We start from the raw sequence: 21,522 nt of genomic DNA on the forward strand, positions 1-21,522 counted from the left end.
CCTTTTCCTCTCCTCGGCGGTGGTGGGTGGGCGCTAGCGTCTTTCTTCCCTCATCTGTGGGGGGGGGGGGAAGGAGCGCCCCTTCCTGCTGCTTCCAGATGATTGGTGGTGCTCCAGCCACGGTGCTCTGGCCGCGGTCTCTCCTGGCATGGCTGCACAAATAATTAAACTCAAAACATATTCACATATGTGCCAGGAATTTTTGCAGGATGTCATATTTGTATATTGTTTAAAAAACCCCAATAAGGATTGTCAGTCATTTAGTCTGCTGGTTTTTCAGAGCTCATACTTTATGATGATCCAATATATTCCTCTCTACAGACAGTGGCCTCGATTGGCCACTATTGGAAACAGGATGCTGGGCTTGATGGACCCTTGGTCTGACCCAGTATGGCATGTTCTTATGTTCTTAAGTGAGCCTGATGAGGTGTAGCTTGGGCTTCGCAGCTTTCTTACTTCCATGTCACTGTGCTTGTTGAGTCAATCTTGGACAAATTACTGATCTCACCGCTGACTGTGGGGTAAAGCATGGCAAAGTACATTTCATCATCTTATACTCACACAATGAGGGTGAATAAGGATTCAAAACACTTGAACTCTTGTCAGAAAAGATGTTTCTTTATTGCTTTTCTTTGATCTCCTCTTCCTGCTTCCCCTTCCAGCCCCCTCTAGCTTCTCCTCCACTTTCTCTTTCCCTGCTCCCCTTCAGTGTAACCCAATGGAAGCGGCCTTGGTAGTTCCTAACTGCTCTGGGACAGTAATGGAGGCAGAGAAGCCTGAGCCAACTGTGGACATTAGATGTCAATTTTAGACAATCAGGATTTCCCCCACAATCAATCATGTGTTAATTGAGCTCTGCAAGACTCCCACCTAACCTGGCAGGTTCAGTCTCTCTCACTTGGTATGTCAGAATTATTTAGTTCCAAAGGCTTCCCAGCCTCTACCTGGGGCATTCAACTTTGTACCGTGCACCATAGCATTCAGTGATGTCACACTGCCCATCACTTATCACAATAGGGAGAGCTTCTGATTTCCTGACATCACTGTTCTGCTGCTGTCAACACAAAGTGGATGCTCCCCGCATTCCAGTCAAGTCAGTTAGCCATCTGCTTAGGTCTGAAATGTGTTGTTGGCTCGCCTGATAGCTCAGTGACACTTTGCTTGCTCATCCTTGGCACTCTACACTGAATTTGCAGACAATGAAGTAAACAAGGTAATTTAGGCAAATGACTGGAGAAAGCAAGTTCACTGCAAGATACTCCTGTGCTCATTGTATCTTTGGTTCCCACTATTTAAAGTCAAAAGCAAAATACTTTAGCTAAAAGCAATTTAAAAAAAGATGTAAGGAGATGACTTTACAAATTAAAAAAAAAAACTGAAAAGTTTCTTAAAACAGCAACTGTTATCACAATGAACACTGAAAAAGGGGTCAAAATCATGCAGGTGGCACAGATTCTTTTCATTTTTGTCTTTATCATAAGAAAGGGTCTTAGTGACCAAGCTGCACCCTCACACATACATACCTCTTCTCTTAGGCTCCTCTTGGGATGTAGTGGATATTGTTCTGCATGTCTCCTCACATCTGCCTTCCATGCCTGCTGAGAAAAAAAATGTATTTTATTCAAATGGCACAGAGCTGTTCTCTCAGTTATCAGTGTCCTAACCTTTCACATAATGGTTTAAAGTTACAGGACATCTCAGTTGACAGATTGGTATTTCTTTAGCAAATACACTTTCTGCCCTAACATACATACTGTAATACTACATTTTTTGCATTATTTCTCAAAAGAGGATGAACCACTTAGTGTTGCATATTTTTTGCTTCCTTTTCCAAAAATATGAAAATAAAATTCTAAATCGCAAAAGGCTGGGTCTAGCTATTTTTACTATCAAGCCCAGATGAAAAACATTTTAATATTTGCTTTAAAAGTACAGAAAATATGGAAGAATATCTACTTTTTCTGTGTAGCACAGAAATAAAAATCAACAAATAAGTTGTAGGTGATTCCTTTTTATTGAACTAAATACATTTATGAATAGTTTTTGAGAGTGCACCATACTCTCTGAATCTGGTTAGTGCAGAATGTGTTATTTGTGGCTGATAAAGAGCTGACGCAGTTTGTTAGTCCTGTTTTTGCCAATAAGTAACCAAGTTCTTATAATGTGTGCCTGGCCTTTTTCCGTTTCTGTTAGATTTTTCCCCTATAAAGTTGAGATGCCTGTAGTTTTAAAGCTCCACATTTCTGCTGTTATGAGCAAATAGAGATATTGTACATTTCCCTTGTCCTTTGATGGAGTGACATGCCATTTTAATACAGGAGTACCAGGACATTTCATCTTTGCTTTGTGATTCTGACACAAAGACGGGAAGCGACTGAAGCCTTGATGCTTTATAAAGGCACAGAGAAAGCAATTTCATAACAAATATATGAGGCCAAATTTCAAACACTTGCATATTCTACATATAAAATAAGAATGAAGACACCCAAAAGGACTACAATTCCTAAGCAATTTTCAAAGATGAATTAAGTATTTAAGCTAATGCTATTCACACTCAGCCCTTAAAGGTCACAAACAGGTCAGGTTTTCAGGATATTTCTAATGAATATACATGGTAACATATAGTGAAGGCAGTGTGCAAGCAAATCTCTCTCATGAATATTCAATAGGAATAGCCTGAAAAGCTGACTTGTTTGCAGCCCTTAAAGTCTGGGAGTGAATACCACTGAACTAAGTAGACCACAATGCCTTGCATAGTTCAAACCTCAGACAAAGCTGGCAGCCACAGGGGGAAAAGTGCTGCTCTACTCATGTGGGCCAGAGGGGATCACGCAAGGGTGAAGTAGACACAAGAGGCTGAAGGCCTCAACACAAAGAAGGACTTTGCCATTGGCTGCAAGAAGATATGGTGGTGCAAGGCCCAAAGTAGTTGCCCCAACTCACTAGACATGATTATACTAATCAATGGTAACAGCTTTAGCAAATTTGCAAACACCGGTAAAACTTATAGTTGGTATTTAGCTTTCATTACCAAGTCTTTCATTCCTTAATTTAATCACATTTTGAAATCAATTTCAGGTGATATCTGTTATCTATTTGCAGACATTATTTGCAATTATTGTTGCACCATTTTTGTCATTGTTATATTCCTACAAATCTGAGGCTCCGAGTAAAATTGTACTCTAAGCCCCTCTAATCAGGCCTCCCAACCAGAATAAGTTAATGTAACATTAGCTCATTTGATTACAGATGCACAATGTAGCCATCAAGGATGTTTTTAAAGCTGGAGGATGGATTAAAAGGCACTCTAAGCACAATTATCTCACCATAAAATTAAAGCTGCTCAGAGAGAAGGGATTTATATGGCAGTAACGTGATAGACAAGACACTTACAGGCCGATACAGTAAAGTTCGCAGGAGAGCGGGCGAACGCCTGCTCTCCCGGCGTGTGCACCGGCCGCTCGCCGGTGCGCGCGATTCAGTATTTATATTAGGCCCGGCGGTAAAAACGGGCAAGAGGAGGCGCTAGGGATACTAGCACGTCCCTAGCGCCTCCTTTTTGACAAGAGCGGCGGCTGTCAGCGGGTTTGACAGCCGACGCTCAATTTTGCAGGTGTCGGTTCTCGAGCCCGCTGACAGCCACGGGCTCGGAAACCGGACGCTGGCAAAATTGAGCGTCTGGTTTTCGGCCCGACAGCCGCGGGGCGAATTCAATTTTTTTTTTTTTTTTAAACTTTTTTACACTCTTTGGGACCTCAGACTTAATATCGCCATAATATTAAGTCAGAGGGTGCACAGAAAAGCAGTTTTTACTGCTTTTCTGTGCACTTTCCCGGTGCCGGAAGAAATTAGCGCCTACCTTTGGGTAGGCGCTAATTTCTGAAAGTAAAATGTGCGGCTTGGCTGCACATTTTACTTTCTGAATCGCGTGCGAATACCTAATAGGGCCATCAACATGTATTTGCATGTTGAGGGCGCTATTAGGTGCCGCGGGTTGGACGCGCATTTTCCTCCCCTTACTGAATAAGGGGTAAGGGAAAACGCGCATCCAAGAGCAGGCTAACAGTGCGCTCCATCGGAGCGCACTGTACTGTATCAGCCTGTTAGTGATTAGCTGGTATGATGCTTAGGGTAGGACAGAAACATTTTTGCTTTGAAGACATTTTTGTGGCTCTTACCTGCTCCAGGGACTGGAAGGAGATCCATTCCCCCAGCTGCCACAGGTATCCCCCAGCTCCTGGAACAGGCAAGAGACAACTCTCACACCTACTCTTATTTATTAAAATTTTTATATTCTGCCTATATTTGGGCCGATACAGTACCGACCCGTAAAAAAAAAAGTGCGGCAGTGTCGGGCACCCGCTCATTTGACGCATGCACATTTTGGTTCTCGATCCACTTGATTCAGTATTCAAATTAGACGCAAATCCAAGCAGCGCCAAAGGAGCGCCAAAAGCGCGCCTATGAAGCGGTAGGTATTCGCAATCGATTTTACTGTATAGGGCGGAATAGAGCGCCTATACAGTATCCAGGGTGCGCTGGATCCATACCTGTCATTTCTAATGTAATTTTGAAAATGTAGGAAATGTTATCAATCTGGAAATGTTACATTCCAAAATTTTCATCGATCTGGAAACTTATCCCATTTCCCCCCCCTTTGTGACATCGTCGCCGCGTCATAATCCTACCTTGGACGTGTATATAAGTCGCATTGCCAAGTAGCAAAAATCTCTTTGTATTTGGTTCGGGCCAGGACAGGGCAGTTACAGCGGTACCTTTGGATATCATTTGGAAGATCGGCAACGCTTTCAGCAGGGAAGTGGATGGTTCTTTCCAAAAGACCCCGCATGGCCACCGGGGCTGCTGCCCTGAGCATCCAGACATCCTTGATCAGAGGCCCTGCTACCTTCCACGTCCGGGCACTCAAGGCAGCGGCCATGGACGTTGGAAGGGAGCAGGGCCTCCGATCATGGACGTCCGGAAAGAGGCGGGAACATCGGTCCCTACCTTCCACGTCCGGGCGCCTGTGAAGGCCTGGAAAGGAGCTCAAGGCAGCCTGGACTTCCGGAAATAGCTGCCTTCCAACGTACATGGCCGCTGCCTTGAGCACCCGGACGTGCAAGGTAGCGGGGCCCCCGATCATGGCGCTCAAGGCAGCGGCCATGGACGTCTTTATTGCATGTTCTGTTTTGTTGATTTTGACTGTTTATTGTATTCAGTCTTTATAGCTATCATGGTAAGCAGATCACAAAGCAAACAAAAAATAAAACACATCAGACTAAAAAAAGTTGCTAACCAGATTTTATAAGCTGAAATGCCTCATTAGAAGGTTTTAAAGCCTTTTGAAAATTTAAAATCAGTTAACCCGCAGATTGTCTGCTAACATATAGTTGACACCTCAGTCAGCAGCCAAAGAAAGGAGGCTTTAGAACAGACAGTAGAGGCAGTTGAAGGGCTGAAAGTGCAGGGGAAATCACATTCTTCTGGGTCTTCAGTTTAGGGATTCCCACTGGCACTTTTCTTATCTCTTCATTGTAACCTCCAGTCTTGAGCCGGCAGGGTCTGGGGATCCCCACTGGCCACAGTGTGACTCTTTCAAGCGGCAGCAGTGAAGTCTCGGTGGTCCTCTTTAGTGGCAGCAGCAGATTGTACTGACAGCAGCAAAGCGAAAGACACTGCAGTTCCATGGTTATTCCTGAAACGTCATAGGCAAAAGCACCATTGTCTGCTTTTTATGATACAGAGGTTGGCAGGCCAATAATTATATTTCACATTTTTTAAATGGGGAACAGGCCAGATTAAAAAAAATAAATAAATAAAAGTTCTGTATGCCATAATTTTGCCACCTCTGGCTTAGAACAGAATCTGTAAAGCAGAAATATTAAGGACTTAGCCTGCAGATAAATGATAGAGTTGATACCTTATCCAGGTCAAGCCAGTCCTTGTTTTGCTTCATTATATACATGGAGATATAGGCCTACTTTTCATGGGAAAATAAGAAATATAGCTTCGTGCATGTGATGATCAGCGTCTCTGGGTTGACTGGTCTCGACAGAACATAAGACGAGGTAGTCAACTCCAGTCTTGAAAGCCACAAACGGGCCAAGTTTTCAGGATATCCAAAATTATGCACGAGATAGATTTGGATACAATGGAGGTAGCTCATGCAAGTCTCATGCATATTCACTCTGGATATCCTGAAACCTAGCTTGTTGGTGGCTCTCCGGGACCAGAGTTGGCCACCACTGACATAAGACATACCATGTTGCTTTAAATCGAAGGTGCACAGAGTTCTGCATCCTATGACAATAGCCAGTCCTGGTCACCACGAAGTACCTGGCAGATTCCAATGAGTAGATCCATTCCTTGTTGCTCACTCCCAGAGATAAGCAGTGGTTTATCCCTGGGCGTGAGAACTGGCTATAGCTAGCATACTGCTCAGGGAACAAGGTCTTTACAACACTAATATTAACGACGTAGCAGGTCATCACCCAGTATAGCTGGCTTCCTACTCAGATTAAGAGACAAGATCATCAGTTCATCAATTTTAGATGCTCAGGAGAGCCCCACGCTATAAGCGGCGGTGCGAAAACTGAGGTTCGGTCACACACATTACCTCAGCAGTGACTCCAAACACTGCAGGAGCTCTGGCAAAGCAGAAGCTCACTGCTCCAGAGGCAGCTCGGCTCCAACGCTAACAGCAATAATTACCACTACGCCTACGGCTCCTACCTCAGTCCTCGAGGAAATGCTTCTCTGGCTCGGTTAGAAGGAAAACAGACGCGGGAATAGACAACAAAAGGGGCTTCTACTATGTGAAGACCTCAGTCACTGCAAGAAACAATTGCGAGGGCGGCCATATTTTTCCCACAATGCTTAGGCATGACGTAACCAAAATCGTTCGCCTCCCCTACCGTCACTCCTCAAACAAACAGGAACTGACGCTAGATCCGAAACCTGATGGCAGCCAATCCAAAGATTTTTATTCACCAATAGGGCTAAGGGAAAAAAAGAACAAGCTAATCAGAGCGCGTGTTATTAACGATGTGTGTTCCTATACGGAAGTAGCGGTTGGGTAGTTGTCTTATCCTGAGGGTAAGGAGAGAGTGGGGCTAAGACTGGGCTTCGGTCTTGGTCTTGTCGGTTTCTTTCTAGCGCGTGAATTAACCAGCAGCAGCAGCAGCAGCAGCAGCGTGTGAGTTGGTAAGAGCGGCTAGTCAGGGGGACGAAAAGCGGGCCTCCTCTCAGGCTTGTGTTGTGGGAGGTGTGCCTCCGTGGTTATCACTTCAGACCTCCCTACCCGCGCCAGAGCCCACGATCCGTGGTAGTTGGGCAGCGAGAGCGCTAGTTATCCAGCTCAACAGGGTGTAAGTGATGCCCATCCTTGGGCACATAATTTTTGTGTTAAATGTCTCTCCAGTTACACGGTGGCAAATCTACACGAGATAAAAACATCATCCTGCCTCATGATCCTCTGGCAGCTTTTTGGCAGAATCTCGCGAGGGGCGTTAACAGCATGATAATATTCCTTTCTTAAAAAAATAAAAAATAACATTTTAGATACGTTGGAGGCTGTTTTTGCTGATCTTGACGGAATACGTGCTCATAAGAAGTTTGTGTTGCCTTTTAGTGTCACTTTTTTTGTGTAGAGCCTGAACACAGTCGCAGCCCTATTTCCACCCCCTTACTCGTTCAAGAGCAGTACTGTATTTTTCAGATTTAGTTTTTAGTTACCATGGCAACAACATTTTAGGTCAGCACTTTTCAATGCTATGTCCCCCTGTACACATTAGTGTTATTATAATTGTTCTATATACTCTTGTGGTCTCTTAAAGCTTTTATGTATATGTTATATTACTGACTGTCTCTCTAGTTGGAGGGTCCCATCAGAAAGTGGATGCAGCACTGTTGGGTTGCTAATCACAGCAGTAAGGATTTGCTGTATCCTCGGGGAGTGAAGTGATGATTCTGGACAATGAGGTGTTATTTCAACAGGCCTGTACCCTATAGCAGGCAGGCCTGTGGAATGGTGCAAAGTCTGTGTGAAATTAAACCTCCACCCTGACGTCATCTGGGCTACCCTAACTCATGCTCCTTTGCCACTTCTTATCTTATAGAGCTAGATTGGCATGCATTGCCTCTATTGTATGTAAATCTCTCATGTATATTCATTGTGAACATCTTGAAAACCTGGCCCCTGCTTGTAGCATTCAAGGACTGCAGTTAGCCACCCCTGCAATAGAAAAAAGTACATGTGCTGTGAATTATGTATTCCAATGATGGCAAACTCCTGTGCTCAAGGGCCATAAACAGGCCAGGTTTTCAGCATATCTACAATGAATATGCATGAGAGATTTGCATACATGGGCAACAGTGCATGCAAATACATATTTCGCTGTATGGACCCAGATCAGCCCAGACTGCTGGGTTATACCTCCCTTCCAGCAGATAGAGACAGAAAAAAACTTGAAGGACACCCCTGGAAGTAGGATGCGCCACCTGCAGCCCCTTCAGTATTTCTCTGTCTCCAGCAGATGAAGGTGGCAGAACCTGCAGTCCTGACTAATTGATTCTAAACAAAAAAAAAAAGTTGCAGTGACAGGAGTCCTTTAAATTTGGCTGAGACAAAGTTTAAAAAAAAAAAGTCCAGCCTCCCAAGGAGCAGAGTCATTTCTCCTTGGTGGTAGGCCTGCCCAGTGCTTTGCCCTTTACTCCAGTGTACCAGGAGCAGCAGCTGGTGCGGGGGGGCAGCCCACCAGTAGACAACCACCGGTTGTGCTCTGGTGAGGCCAATGCGATTTAAAAAAAAATATATATATAGAATTAGAACACATTTTTTGCACCTGTGCTGCTCTCATTCGGCCTCCTGGGTTTATTTTCACTGTCTCCCCTCCTTGTTTGGCACGGCTCTCCAGAGAGCCTCTGCTCCCTGTATCTTGCCAGGTGTGAGGGCCCGGCAGCAGGCACATCAGTCCTGTGGTGGGGGCGCCTTGATGCTGCCTCTGGTGGTACTCAGCCTGCCCCGCTCATTGCAGGAACAGCAGCCATTTTAAGAGCTTTAGCTGCTGATGCAGGCAGCTCAGCAGCGGGACGGGATCTCCCTCCTCAGTTATTTCTGCAGGATTTTTGCCCCAGGTTTCCCCATGATTTATTTCTTGCTTTCCATGCTCCTTTGGGTACCCCCCCCCTCAGGAAAAATTAAAGGGCCAGCATACTTTTTCGGTTGATTTTATTTTACTATTACATAAGGCTTATTTAGCTAGCCTTAGGCCCATGGGAGATCCTGAGCCCCCTCCTTTGTGCAGCCTGGGGATGGGCCCTCTCCTCCTGTGCAGGTTCCTAGGCCGGATCCTCCTGAGGTCTCCCGGATTAGGGTGGTCCGGGAAAGGTCCGGTTCTGGGAAGCAGGGGGCATTGCTGGCGGATCCGCTTCAGGCAGACATGGATGAGGACTCAGAGCATGTGGCCCCTGTGGAAGGGTATGAGCATCTGGTCCTTAGGCTCTTTCTTAGAGAGGAGTTGGAGCCAATGATTCTATATGTCCTAGTGGAGTTGGGCATACCAGCTGGTCAGACACAGATGCCTCAGGATCAGGGCACGGTGGATCCAGTGCTGTCTGGTCTTCATACCCCAGCTAGGACTTTTTCCTTTTCATCCTATGTGGCTCCAGCTAATGTTTCGGGAGTGGGATAGTCCGGAAGCTAGCCTTCACATGGGCAGAGCTATCGAAAAACTGGACCCGCTGCCAGATGACTCTTGACCGCCTTAAGGTTCTCAAGGTTGATACAGCTGTATCTGAAGTCACCAAGCATACGACTATTCCTGTGGTTGGGGCGGCGGCTGTAGCGGCGCAGGGAAAGAAGAGTCACGTCAGACAGGAGTCTTAGGGAAGCAAGCCATCCTCTGATGATTCCCCCTTCCCAGTCTCAGGATGTTCTTTTTATTATATCGAGTTACAGAATTCCACAGCAACTACTATACAGTATATGATTGGCTAATACGTCCTACGTGCTGATACAACATGTTGCCTGCGTGCATGCCTACGTAGCTATGGCTACAATCATATACTGTATCTAAGGCAGAGGGTTATTTATACTAAGAGCTTAAATGTGGAAAAACAACAGCTTAAGAAATGCAGACTTTGTGTCTGTTCAGAACGAGATAGGCAAAATGCTGAGAATGTTTATGCAAACTCAGCGAACAGTGTTAAGGTAGGCCTTTCAGTGAGGAGTGCTGATGCAGGCCCTTCAGCCTCTGTGGTTTGCCAACAGAAGAGAAAATGTTTGCATAGCAACAGCGGCGGCCCTTAAGGACCCTCAGTATCGTAAGTTGGCGGGGCTTCTCAAGTGTATCTTCGAAGTGTTAGCTCTGGGGGTTCGAGCAGTAGTTTAATGCAGCGTGTGAGGCTCCGGCAGGTACAACTCCTCCTGAGTACTAGAGAGTTCTGCCTGGAGGAGTCGGAGCAGGCTGATCGTTTGGAGGTAGCAGTAGCATATGCCTGGTAAGATCTCATTCGTACGTCTTCACGTACTAAGGCTTCTGCGGTATCAGCCCACAGGCTTTTATGGCTCTAATTGGTCAGCTGATGTTTCCTCTGTCGCAGCTGGGTGCTTTTCCGTTTCGGGGGGAAGTTTCTTTTTGGAAATGATTTGGAGCAGCTCATTAAGTCCTTGGGGGGACAATAATGTGTACAAGCTCCTGGAGGATAGGCCAAAAGCTTCCAGAGGTTTCGGCCCTTCCCAGTCATGTTTTCAGGGGCAGCGCAGTTTTTGCCAGTCTTAAGCTGGCTCCATTTGGCCAAAGACAGTCGTCCAACAGGTCGCAGACCTGGTCTCATTCCTTTTGTGGCTGTAGACCTGCCCGCGACGGTGGTGCCACAGGGGCGACAGGAGTCAAGTCCTCCCAATGAAATAGCGCAGGCCCATGCCCCTGTTCCAGTCATTGGGGGGTGGCTGTCCCTGTTTTACGAGGAGTGGGTTAAAATAACGGCTGATCATTGGGTTCTAAACATTATAGAACACGGCTATGCCTTAGATTTTGCTCTTCCCTTACGCGATCTATTTCTGGTGTCGCCCTGCGGGTCCCTGGAGAAAAGGCGGCAGGTGTCTCTCACTCTTTGCTGGTTGTTGGACCTCAGAGCAGTAGTTCCGATTCTTCTGAGCGAACTTCAACCCGGCAGGTATTCGATTTATTTTCTGGTTCTGAAGAAGGAAGGGTCCTTCTGTCCAATTTTAGATCTGAAGAAGGTCAGAGCTCTGAGTGCCCAGTTTTTGTATGGAGACCCTACAATCCGTAATCACCTCGGTCAGAGCAGGGGAGTTTTTAGCGTCCCTCGATTTGACGGAAGCTAACCTATACATTTCAATTTAGAAGAGCCATCAGCAGTATCTCCGGGTTCCTCACGTTTGGCAGATGGACTCAGGACCAATGGTTATAGTGTGCTTCTAATAGCAGTTGGAGATGGAGTCAGATTTCAATCTGTAGTCACTACCAGTACATATATCCCTGCAGGAAGCTCTGCTCTTCAGTATTTCTCCGTCTCCATAGCAGTTCAGGACTCTATACACGCTTGCACAGCGTTAGAGTATTCAAACCAAAGAAAATTCTAAACACGAAGAAATCTTACCTCTACAGATGAGCCCCACTCCCCTGCGATGATACCTGTGGGTCCCTCCCCCAGTTGAAAATTCCTGAGGTGATTTCCGAGATCCCTCAGAGGTAGGCCTTGGTCCAGCAGCCGGTTCCCAGCGTGGACTTAGCCCCCGGCAATAGGAGCAGCTTAAAGGCAGCAGGTGCAACACTTGAGCGTGGCAGTGAAAGTACTTTCCCTCTCCCCCTGCAGCAGGAGACCGCCCGGAACAATACAGGGAAATGCTGAGACAAGATAAGGTAGAAAACTTTCTAAACACCTCCGGTCTCCAAGGCTCAGAAAGCCACACAAATTGCCAGTCGGCAACTGTGCCATCGGGTTGATCAGCCCTGTCCGGGCTAGACCCCGATCCGATAAGAGGGTTCTCCCACGTGGAGACCCTCCGAGGTGGTTGTTATACTGCTCGCGTGGTCGCAGACACCATTTTCCCTCGATCGCCATCCTGTCTACCTAATGAGCAATGCACACAGACGAGCCGGGCCCACAACTTACTTGTACACACATCAGCGCGTGCATAAGTTCAGTGCACACAGCGACGCGCTTGAGGGGGCCAGCCACACGCTCAACGGTGTTGGGCTTATAAGTTACCCTGGTGCATACAGCGGCACGTGCATCTTTGTGAGCGCACGCATCCCGCCCTACACGCACATCTTCGGCGCACCCGTAGCGCATAACTAAGCCTCCCCCGCGTCTGCATTAAAAGGGATTTTCTGCTATCCTATGCGCACAAACCATGGCACCACCGGCCAAGAAGGACAAAGCACAAGCCCTCGGCCCAGCCGCCTGCCAGATAAGAACTGCGCAGCCCGAAGAGGCCACAGCCCAGTGCCGTCAGTGCGAGGAGGCTCTGGGAGAACCAGGTCAAGGCCCTCCCCAGCCAGTACAGTAATCCGGATCCACCGATAGTACACCAGACCTCTCCACCCCCCCCCCCCCCCCCCCCCGTGCGAGCCTCCCTCAAACAGGGCTCCCGGGGATGCAGTGGCTTTCAGTTTAGACCCAGGATCCTTTTCCTGGGTAGAATTTTTTAATGGTCTACACACCTTCATCCATATGCAACCGGTGCCACCAATGACAACCACAACCTCCCACCGAGGACCCTAACCTCCCAGGGCCCTCTAGGCCCCCCAGCGACGTGCCTCCCCCGGCCAAAAGCCCCACCATAAGAGACACAGACGCCTTGGACGAAGATCAAGAATTCCTAGGGGAAGGGGAAATTCCTCCAGGAACAGAACCTTACTGAACCATGAGGCATTTTTTCTCCAAAGACAAGCTATCAGATCTTGTGGCTCACAGCTTGAAGGAGCTTGCCATCGCAGGCACTAATGCCACAGGTGAACCGAAGACAAACCCTCTCCTAGAGGGACTCCGCCAGGCCTCCTGCCATTTCCCTCTGCTGCAAGCAGTACAACAGCTGATCGACCTGGAATGGGATGCTCCGGATGCCAGTTTTCAAAGGCGGACGGGCCCTAGAAGCCCTCTACCCACTGGAACCCTCAGCCAAAGATCTACTGGTTGTTCCCCAAATTGGACGCCATGGTCTGCACAGGCACAAAGTGCACTTCCATCCCAGTTGAGGGAGGAGGGGCACTCAAGGATGCCCAGGACAAATGTCTGGAATCCATCCTTAAACAGTCAGTCGATGTATCAGCTATGTCACTACAGATTGCTGCCTGCTGTGCCGTGGTGACACGCGCCTGCTTATCCATGACCAGGAACGCTGCCACGCCGGTCGAAGCACTAGAACCAGCGGTATCCTTCCTCACGGATGCGACCTCTGACCTGGTACACACCTCAGCCAGGGGTGTCTCATCCATAGTGGCAGCCAGAAGGCAACTCTGGCTCCGAAGTTGGTCAGCCGACACGACTTCCAAGACGAAACTCACGAGAATGCCCTTTAAAGGAGCTCTCCAGTTCGCTTCCGAACAGGAGAAGTTAGCCAACAAATGGGGCGAATCCCCAGTACCTCAACTACAGGAGGACAAGAACAAAAGAAGCCAATGCCCCTCTCCCCGATTACCTAAGGGCAGAGGATCACAGCGTTTTAAACTCTACAAGAGTACATATCAAGCCCTGCAGGCAGGGGCCAGTCCTTTCAGAACAAACACAACAAGAAGGGAGTCTGCTCTGGCTCAGGCCACAGCCGCACCCCACAATGAGAATTAGCCAACCCATCCACAGGAAGAAGCCATAGGGGGCAGGCTTGCCCTATTCTACCACAGTCTTCCAGTTGATAGTAAACCGCTGGGGAACCCCAGCCATGGATTTCCTGGCAACCCGGTCCATTACCCAAGTTCCCAACTTCTTCAGCCACAGATGAGAACTACAATCCCAAGGGATAGATGCCCTCGTCCAGACCTGGCCACAGGAAGACCTGCTATACGCCTCCCCCCCCCCATGGCCACTACTGTGCGGGATAATCCACAAGAGAGCACCACAGGGGGCTAGTACTTCTAGTGGCCCCGGAATGGCCAAGAAGGCCGTGGTACACAGAGATGCGAAGACTCGTGACGGGGAGCCCTCTACCTCTACCCCCACACAGGGATCTGCTCCAGCAAGGCCCGATCCTACACGAAGACCCAAACTCGATTCTCTTACGGTTTGGCCATTGAGAGGACACGACTGAAGAAGAGCGGATATTCAAGGGCAGTGATTGACAACTTGCTCCGAACACGCAAGTTCTCCACATCACTGACCTACATACGAATATGGAGAATATTCGAAGCTCAGTGTGAAGACCGCAACATCCTTCCACGGACAGTCAAAATTCCCACGATCCTGGAATTTCTGCAGGACGGATTACAGAAGGGGTTGTCTCAACTCCATTAAGGTTCAGGTGGCCGCGTTGGCCTGCTTCGGAGTCAAAGTGGAAGGCACCAGCCTAGCATCTCATCCGGACATCTCCTGCTTCCTGAGAGGGGTCAAGCAGATTCGACCACCCCTAAAGTGGCCGGTACCCCTATGGAACCTCAATCTAGTACTAGACTTCCTAGCGGGAGCCTCCTTTAGACCTATCCGAGGTCTGTCCCTACGACTCCTAATCTTGAAGACAGCATTCCTAGTGGCAATATGTTTGGCCCGTCGCATCACCGAACTTCAAGCACTATCCTGCCGAGAACCGTTCCTCAGGTTCACACTGGGATCCATACAACTACGCACGGTCCCCTCCTTCCTCCCAAAAGTGGTTTCTCACTTCCATCTAAACCAAACCATTTTGCTGCCATCTCCAGATGAGCATAAGGACTCTGAAGAATCTCGCCGTCTTCGCCATCTTAACATCGGCAGAATCCTAGTCAGATACCTAGAAAGGTCGGAATCCGTATGAAAGACAGACCACCTATTCGTCCTTCACAGCGGGAAGAAACAAGGGGAAGCGGCCTCGCGGGCACCCATAGCCCGCTGGATCAAATAAGTAATCAAGGCAGCCTATGTAGAGGCAGGCAAGCCTCCGCCTCTACAAGTCAAGGCCCATTCCACTAGAGCACAGGCAGTGTCCTGGGTGGAAACCAGGATACTGTCACCCGCTGAGATCTGTCGGGAGGCAACATGGTCCTCCATTCACACCTTCTCCAGGTTCTACCACCTGGATGTCCAGGCGCAGGAGGACACAGCATTCGCAAGGGCAGTACTAAGTGGGCCACGGGCAGCCTCCTACCCAGTTCAGGAGTAGCTTTTGTAGATCTCATTGGTCCTGAGTCCATCTGCTACACGCTAGGAAATGGAGAAATTACTTACCTGATAATTTTGTTTTCCTTAGTGTAGACGGATGGACTCAGTATCCCGCCCATGGCTGTCGCCAAACATGGAACTTCGGGTGACAATCCCTGAGAGCAAGACAAAGACGGGTAAGCCACGCTTTCCTCTAGTTAAGACACCCATAGTTACCGGTTGTCGGCGTTTCTCGCTTGAATGCACTAGCGGTCTCCAGCTATAACCTGCATCAACAAGTTCAAGTTAATCATGTTAATCACATTATTAAAGTTAACCAAGTTAATCAAATTATCCAGACACACATATATCCACAATTGCTTTTCGAAGAGAATACTGAAGAGCAGAGCTTCCTGCAGAGGTATACGTACTGGTGGTGACATCAGATTGAAATCTGACTCAGTCTCCAACTGCTATCAGGAGCACACTATACCCATTGGTCCTGAGTCCATCTGTCTACACTAAGGAAAATGAAATTATCAGGTAAGTAAATTTCTCCATTTATGGTCCTCGGCAAGCATTACTAGTTTCAGGCACTTCCCTTTGGGCTGGCAACCGCTCCGCGCACATTTACCAAGGTGATGGTTGTGGCGGCAGCTCTCCATTGACAGGGAATCGTGGTCCATCCCTACTTGGACTGGGTCATTCGAACGAAGTCAAAGGACCTACGCGAGGCGGCGGTTGCCAGGGTGGTGCAGATACTTCACGCTCTGGGTTGGATCATCAATGCAGACAAGAGCCAGTTGTCTTCCTGCCCAGATCCTGGATTTTTTGGGGGCGAGATTAGATACTCAGATTAAGAACATAAGAAAATGCCATACTGGATCAGATCAAGGGTCCATCAAGCCCAGCATCCTGTTTCCAACAGTGGCCAATCCAGGCCATAAGAACCTGGCAAGTATCCAAAAACTAAGTCTATTCCATGTTACCATTGCTAATGGCAGTGGCTATTCTCTAAGTGAACTTAATATCAGGTAATGGACTTCTCCTCCAAGAACTTATCCAATCCTTTTTTAAACACAGCTATACTAACTGCACTAACCACATCCTCTGGCAACAAATTCCAGAGTTTAATTGTGCGTTGAGTAAAAAAGAACTTTCTCCAATTAGTTTTAAATGTGCCCCATGCTAACTTCATGGAGTGCCCCCTAGTCTACACTGAATCGACGATTTCAATGTGTTATCCACTATGACACCTAGATCTTTCTTGGGTTGTAGCACCTAATATGGAACCCAACATTGTGTAATTATAGCATGGGTTATTTTTCCCTATATGCATCATCTTGCACTTATCCACCTTAAATTTCATCTGCGATTTGGATGCCCAATTTTCCAGTCTCACAAAGTCTTCCTGCAATTTATCACAATCTGCTTGTGATTTAACTACTCTGAACAATTTTGTGTCATCTGCAAATTTGATTCTCACTCATCGTATTTCTTTCCAGATCATTTATAAATATATTGAAAATATATTGGGGGCGAGATCAGATACTCAGATTGCGAAAGTCTTTCTGATGCAGGATCAGATAGACAAACTCATGTCTCATGTTCAGCATCTCTTGTCCCTTCCAGTTCCCAGAGCATGGGACTATTTACAGATTCTTGGTTATATGGCGTCTATGCTGGAGTTGGTCTCGCTGGCTTTCGCTCATATGAGGCTGTTGCAAAGGGCTTTGCTCTCACGTTGGGACCCTCTTTTCAAATTCCCTTACCTCTCCAGGAACCATCCAGGTCCACCCTAGCTTGGTGGCTGACCCACGAACACTTGTCCCGGGGATGGATCTGGAGGTCCCTCAGTGTACTATTGTGACAACAGATGCCAGCCTTTCCGGTTGGTGGGCAGTTTGCCAATCTCAGGCAGCCCAAGGCCAATGGACGCAGCAGGAAGCACAGGTCCGCTTGGCCCTGCAGAAGTTCTTGCCTCTGGTTCATCGTCAGTCTGTGAGAGTGTTCTCAGACAAGGCAACGACGGTAGCATGTATCAAGCGGCAGGAAGGCACAAAGCCGCCCCGTATCGGCAGAGGAGCTCATGGCCTGGGCAGAAACTCATCTGTTCAGGATAGCGGCTTCACATTGCCGGGGTAGACAACATACAGGCAAATTTTCTGAGCCTTTGGAGAATGGGAGCTGTCTGACAAAGAGTTCATGTTGGTATCTCATTGCTGGGGGATTCCCCTTTTGAATCTACTAGCAACTTGAGGGAATGTCAAGGTGCCATGCTTCTTCAGTCACACGGAGCACGGAGGGGTGGACGCTCTTGTCCTCTCATGGCCTCGCAACATTCTGCTCTACGCATTCCCTCCTTGGCCTCTGGCAGGCAAGGCCTTGAGAAGGATAGAAGCCCATCTGGGAGCGGTGAGCTGGTGGCTCCGGAATGGCTACGAAGGCTGTGGTTAGTGGATCTCCTCAACCTTGCAGTGGACGGACCCGCCTGGGTCTTCTTCCGAATCTCCTGCAGCAGGGTCCAGTATTTAGACCAGGTGGGTCGCTTTTGTCTAGCTGCTTGGCTTAGGGGAGGCGGCAGTTGAGAAAGAAGGGGTATCCGGATTCAGTGATTTCCACTCTTTTATGGGCTTGCAAAACTTCCACCTCTCTTATGTATGTCAGAGTCTGGAAGGTTTTTGACTCTTGGTGTAGTAGGTCGAATGTTTCCCCTAGGCGGGCCTCGAAAGTCCACATTCTAGCCTTCTTGCAAGAGGGCTTGGCAAAAAGGCTAGCTTTCAGTTCTCTCCGGGTTCAAGTGGCAGCATTAGGATGTTTTCGTGGAAAGGTGGACGGTGCATCCATAGTGGCTCATCCGGATGTGGTTAGTTTCCTTCGGGATGCTAAGCATTTGCATCCACCACATCGAGCTGTTTGTCCATCCTGGAGTTTGAATTTGGTCCTTAGGACGTTGTGTGACCTCCTTTTGAACCGCTCAGGTGCGTCACTCTGAAGGACTTTATGCTCAAAATGGTGTTTTTGGTAACTATCTGCTCGGAGAATTTTGGAAATTCAGGCCCTATCTTGTCATAACCTTTTCTTAGGTTTTCCGATTTTGGCGTTTCTCTTAGAACCGTAACGTCTTGTCTGCCTAAGGTTGTATCGGCTTTTCATGTGAACCAGTCCGTTGAGTTGCCTGCGTTCCCGATTTGGATAAGAGTTCTCCACATACTCGTGAATTGAAGCTTTTGGATGTCAGGCAGGCACTGATGCGTTACTTGGAGGTCACTAATGATTTTTGCCTGTCGGATCTCTTTTTTGTCCTGTGGAGGGAAAGGGCATAAAGCTTCCAAGGCTACTATTGCCCGGTGGTTGAAGGATGCTATTGCTTCAGCATACATATGTCACGGGCGAGCAGTTCCAGAGTGTCTTAAGGCTCATTTGCTCTGTTCTCAGGCGGCATCCTATGCAGAAAGTCAGTTGATTTCCCCTCAGGAGATCGGTACGGCAACCTGGAAATCTTTGCATACCTTTGCTCGGCATTACCGTTTGGATGTTCGGGCTCCCGACTTGGAGAGTTTTGGCAGCGGTGTGCGTCGAGCGGGGCTTTATAAGTCCCACCCCATGTAAGGCGGCTTGGATATATCCCAGCAGTCTGGGCTGATCAGGGTACGTACATGGAAAGGAAAATTTGGTTCTTTCCTGCTAAATTTTGTTCCTGTAGTACCACAGATCATCCCAGACGCCCGTATAGTTTTGATTCCGCTCGACAGATTATCGTTTTTTTTCCTATCAATCTACAGCAGGATGAAGATTTCACATTTTGTACATAGTTGAGTCTCCTAAATTTGGTTTAACCATTAAAATTTTTGGATTCTTGTTACCACTTTAATTCTGCTTTGATATTGTTTATTCTGAAGGGGCTGCAGGTCGCGCATCCTTTCAGGGGTGTCCTTCAAGTTTTTCTGTCTCTGTCTGCTGGAAGGGAGGCATAACCCAGCAGTCTGGGCTGATCCGTGGTACTACAGGAACGAAAATTAGCAGGTAAGAACCAATTTTCCTTTATTGTAGATATCATGAAAACCTGAGCTATTTGGGACACACAAGGTCTGGCATTCGCCATCACCAACGTATACTTTGCTATATGGAAGGGAGAAGTTTTTCAAATGGCATTTTCTGTGATAATCACTTTGAAAACTGCTTGCACAATAAGATATACATACATGGATTTGATGAAGTATTATAGCTTAAGAACTTTAAGTACTGGTTTTATTGTTGACTAAAATGTCTGTGTGTATGACTTATGCTTAGGAACTGAGCACTTCAGATTAGACTATTTTCCCACAATATTTGTTTAATCAGTTTAAAAATGAACAATAAAAATAAATCCTTTTCATTTTTAGGCATCTAAGAAACATGTTTCTGACAACAGTCCTTTGGAAAGGAATACCTGGCAAACAATGGATTGGGAAATATAGACGGCCACGGCAGGTGACATGGCAGATGAAGCGTAACATGATCCGAAGGCTGGAAATTGAAGCTGAGAATGAATACTGGCTCAGCCGGCCATACATGACAAAAGAGCAAGAACATGATCATGCGGCAGAACGGCGGCTTGCAGATTGGCAGGCCTTAAAAAGCCTGCAAGGTGCTAATTTTCCTGCACATAAATATGCAGTGGAGCATTTTAATCATCTAAACGTGACAAAAAAGTGGACAAAATCCTAATAAGAATTTCTAACAAATTACAGCTATCATTTATTAAAAGCCATTCAAAAGACTGCATGACAGTTTTTTTCATATACAACTATGAATGGAGGAAAGAACACAATATAATTTTCAGAATGGTGATTCATTTATTTTGAGATCTGAATACAGCATTCTAGAGCACAAAAATGCTAAGCCTTCCTAGAGGAATAACAAGTATAATAGCCAAAAAATACATCAATTGAATAACCATGGTGTCTAGAGTATTTACACAACTATTTTGATCCCAGCAGCAACATTCTCCATTTGGAGCTCATCTGTAAACTGGCCAAGGCAACCTCCAGAGGACCAAAAGCTGATTCAAAATATAACCTCTTACGCAGGGGTGGGCAAGTCCGGTCCTCGAGGGCTGCAAACCAGTCGGGTTTTCAGGATACCCCTAATGAATATGCATGAAATAGATTTGCATACAACTGAGGCAGTGTGTATGCAGGTCTCTCTCATGCATATTCATTAAAGATATCCTGAAAACCCGACTGGTTTGCAGCCCTCGAGGACCGGACTTGCCCACCCCTGCTCTTACGTATCATCACTCATCCAAATCACTAGAATCATTTTTATACATTACAATAATAATATTCAGAAATAAGTAGCAACATTTTTCTTCCTGAGTGTGGTGACTTGTAAACTTCATGGTGGTAGCACAAGGTATCTGTTTAAAACAGTCCTGAAGTGGCACAAACATGACTGGTTTTCAGGACATCCACACTGAATATATAGGGAATATATTTGCATACAATGGAGGCAATGCATGCAAATTTACCTCGTGCATATTCAGTGTGGATAACCTGGAAAAAAAAAAAAGACTTGTTTGTGGTACTCCTATATCAGAGTTTCCTGCCTCTGTATTAGAATAAATAAAGATGGGCTAGTACCGTGAGTTGGCTGCAACACAGATTTGAATCCTAGGTGAGATGCAAGGGTGATGTGCTTGACCTCTGGGGAGAGATGGAAGGGAGCTACCCCTACAACTGTGGCCTTTTCTGGTGTGTAAGAGTAGAGAACTTCCCCTGCAGCCCTCAGCCAGTGAGGAAACTCAAGGTTCTTGGGAAGCAGTTGCTTAAAATTGGGAAAGCCAACATGATCTAAAACTACTTGTATTACTGAAAGTTGTGGATTAGGGCAGGGGTAACTAACTCTGGTCCTCGAGAGCCACAACCAGGCCTAGTTTTCAGCATATCCCTAATAAATATGCATGATATATTTGCATATTAGATATTACAGGAAAATCTCATGCATATTCATTGTGACTGTCCTGATAACCAGACCTGTTTGTCTTGAGGACCAGAGTTGGCCACTCCTGTAGTAGATGGTGGTACAGTATTGTAAGGTCATGCGTATGCTGGCCAAAGCAACCTCCAGAATAGGCCCCCACAGCTAACACTGATTCAAAATATAACATCTTAAATTTATCATCTTATCCAAATTACTAGAATCCTTTTGTATGCATTATAATATTCAAGAAACACAAGTAGC

General features: G+C 46.9%; 2 protein-coding genes across 6 annotated transcripts in view; one reads left to right on the forward strand and one right to left on the reverse strand.

Moving 5' to 3' along the window:
* LOC115088509 (ADP-ribosylation factor-like protein 6-interacting protein 4) overlaps nucleotides 1-6,936 on the reverse strand; it is a 63,968-nt gene extending 57,032 nt beyond the window's left edge. The window contains exons 1-3 of the mRNA XM_029596769.1: nucleotides 6,733-6,936; nucleotides 4,179-4,237; nucleotides 1,524-1,595 (exon numbers count right to left, since the gene is read on the reverse strand). Coding sequence (XP_029452629.1) covers nucleotides 1,524-1,595; nucleotides 4,179-4,206 — 100 coding nt within the window. The 5' untranslated portion in view covers nucleotides 4,207-4,237; nucleotides 6,733-6,936. The remainder of the gene's footprint in view (nucleotides 1-1,523; nucleotides 1,596-4,178; nucleotides 4,238-6,732) is intronic.
* MRPL57 (mitochondrial ribosomal protein L57) lies at nucleotides 1,111-20,062 on the forward strand. Of its 5 annotated transcripts, none has more exons than XM_029593264.1 (2): nucleotides 1,111-1,213; nucleotides 19,683-20,062. In XM_029593264.1, the coding sequence occupies exon 2, from the start codon at nucleotides 19,696-19,698 to the stop codon at nucleotides 20,005-20,007; it is 312 nt and encodes a 103-aa protein (XP_029449124.1). In that variant the 5' UTR covers nucleotides 1,111-1,213; nucleotides 19,683-19,695; the 3' UTR covers nucleotides 20,008-20,062. The 5 variants fall into 5 exon arrangements, with proteins under 5 accessions (XP_029449124.1, XP_029449123.1, XP_029449121.1 ...); XM_029593263.1 differs by lacking the exon at nucleotides 1,111-1,213 and adding an exon at nucleotides 6,967-7,095 and having other exon boundaries at nucleotides 19,683-20,060; XM_029593261.1 differs by lacking the exon at nucleotides 1,111-1,213 and adding an exon at nucleotides 7,032-7,203 and having other exon boundaries at nucleotides 19,683-20,060.
* The last annotated feature ends 1,460 nt before the right edge of the window (nucleotides 20,063-21,522 follow it).

Source organism: Rhinatrema bivittatum, chromosome 3 (assembly GCF_901001135.1).
Source record: "Rhinatrema bivittatum chromosome 3, aRhiBiv1.1, whole genome shotgun sequence".
Lineage (NCBI taxonomy): Eukaryota > Metazoa > Chordata > Amphibia > Gymnophiona > Rhinatrematidae > Rhinatrema > Rhinatrema bivittatum.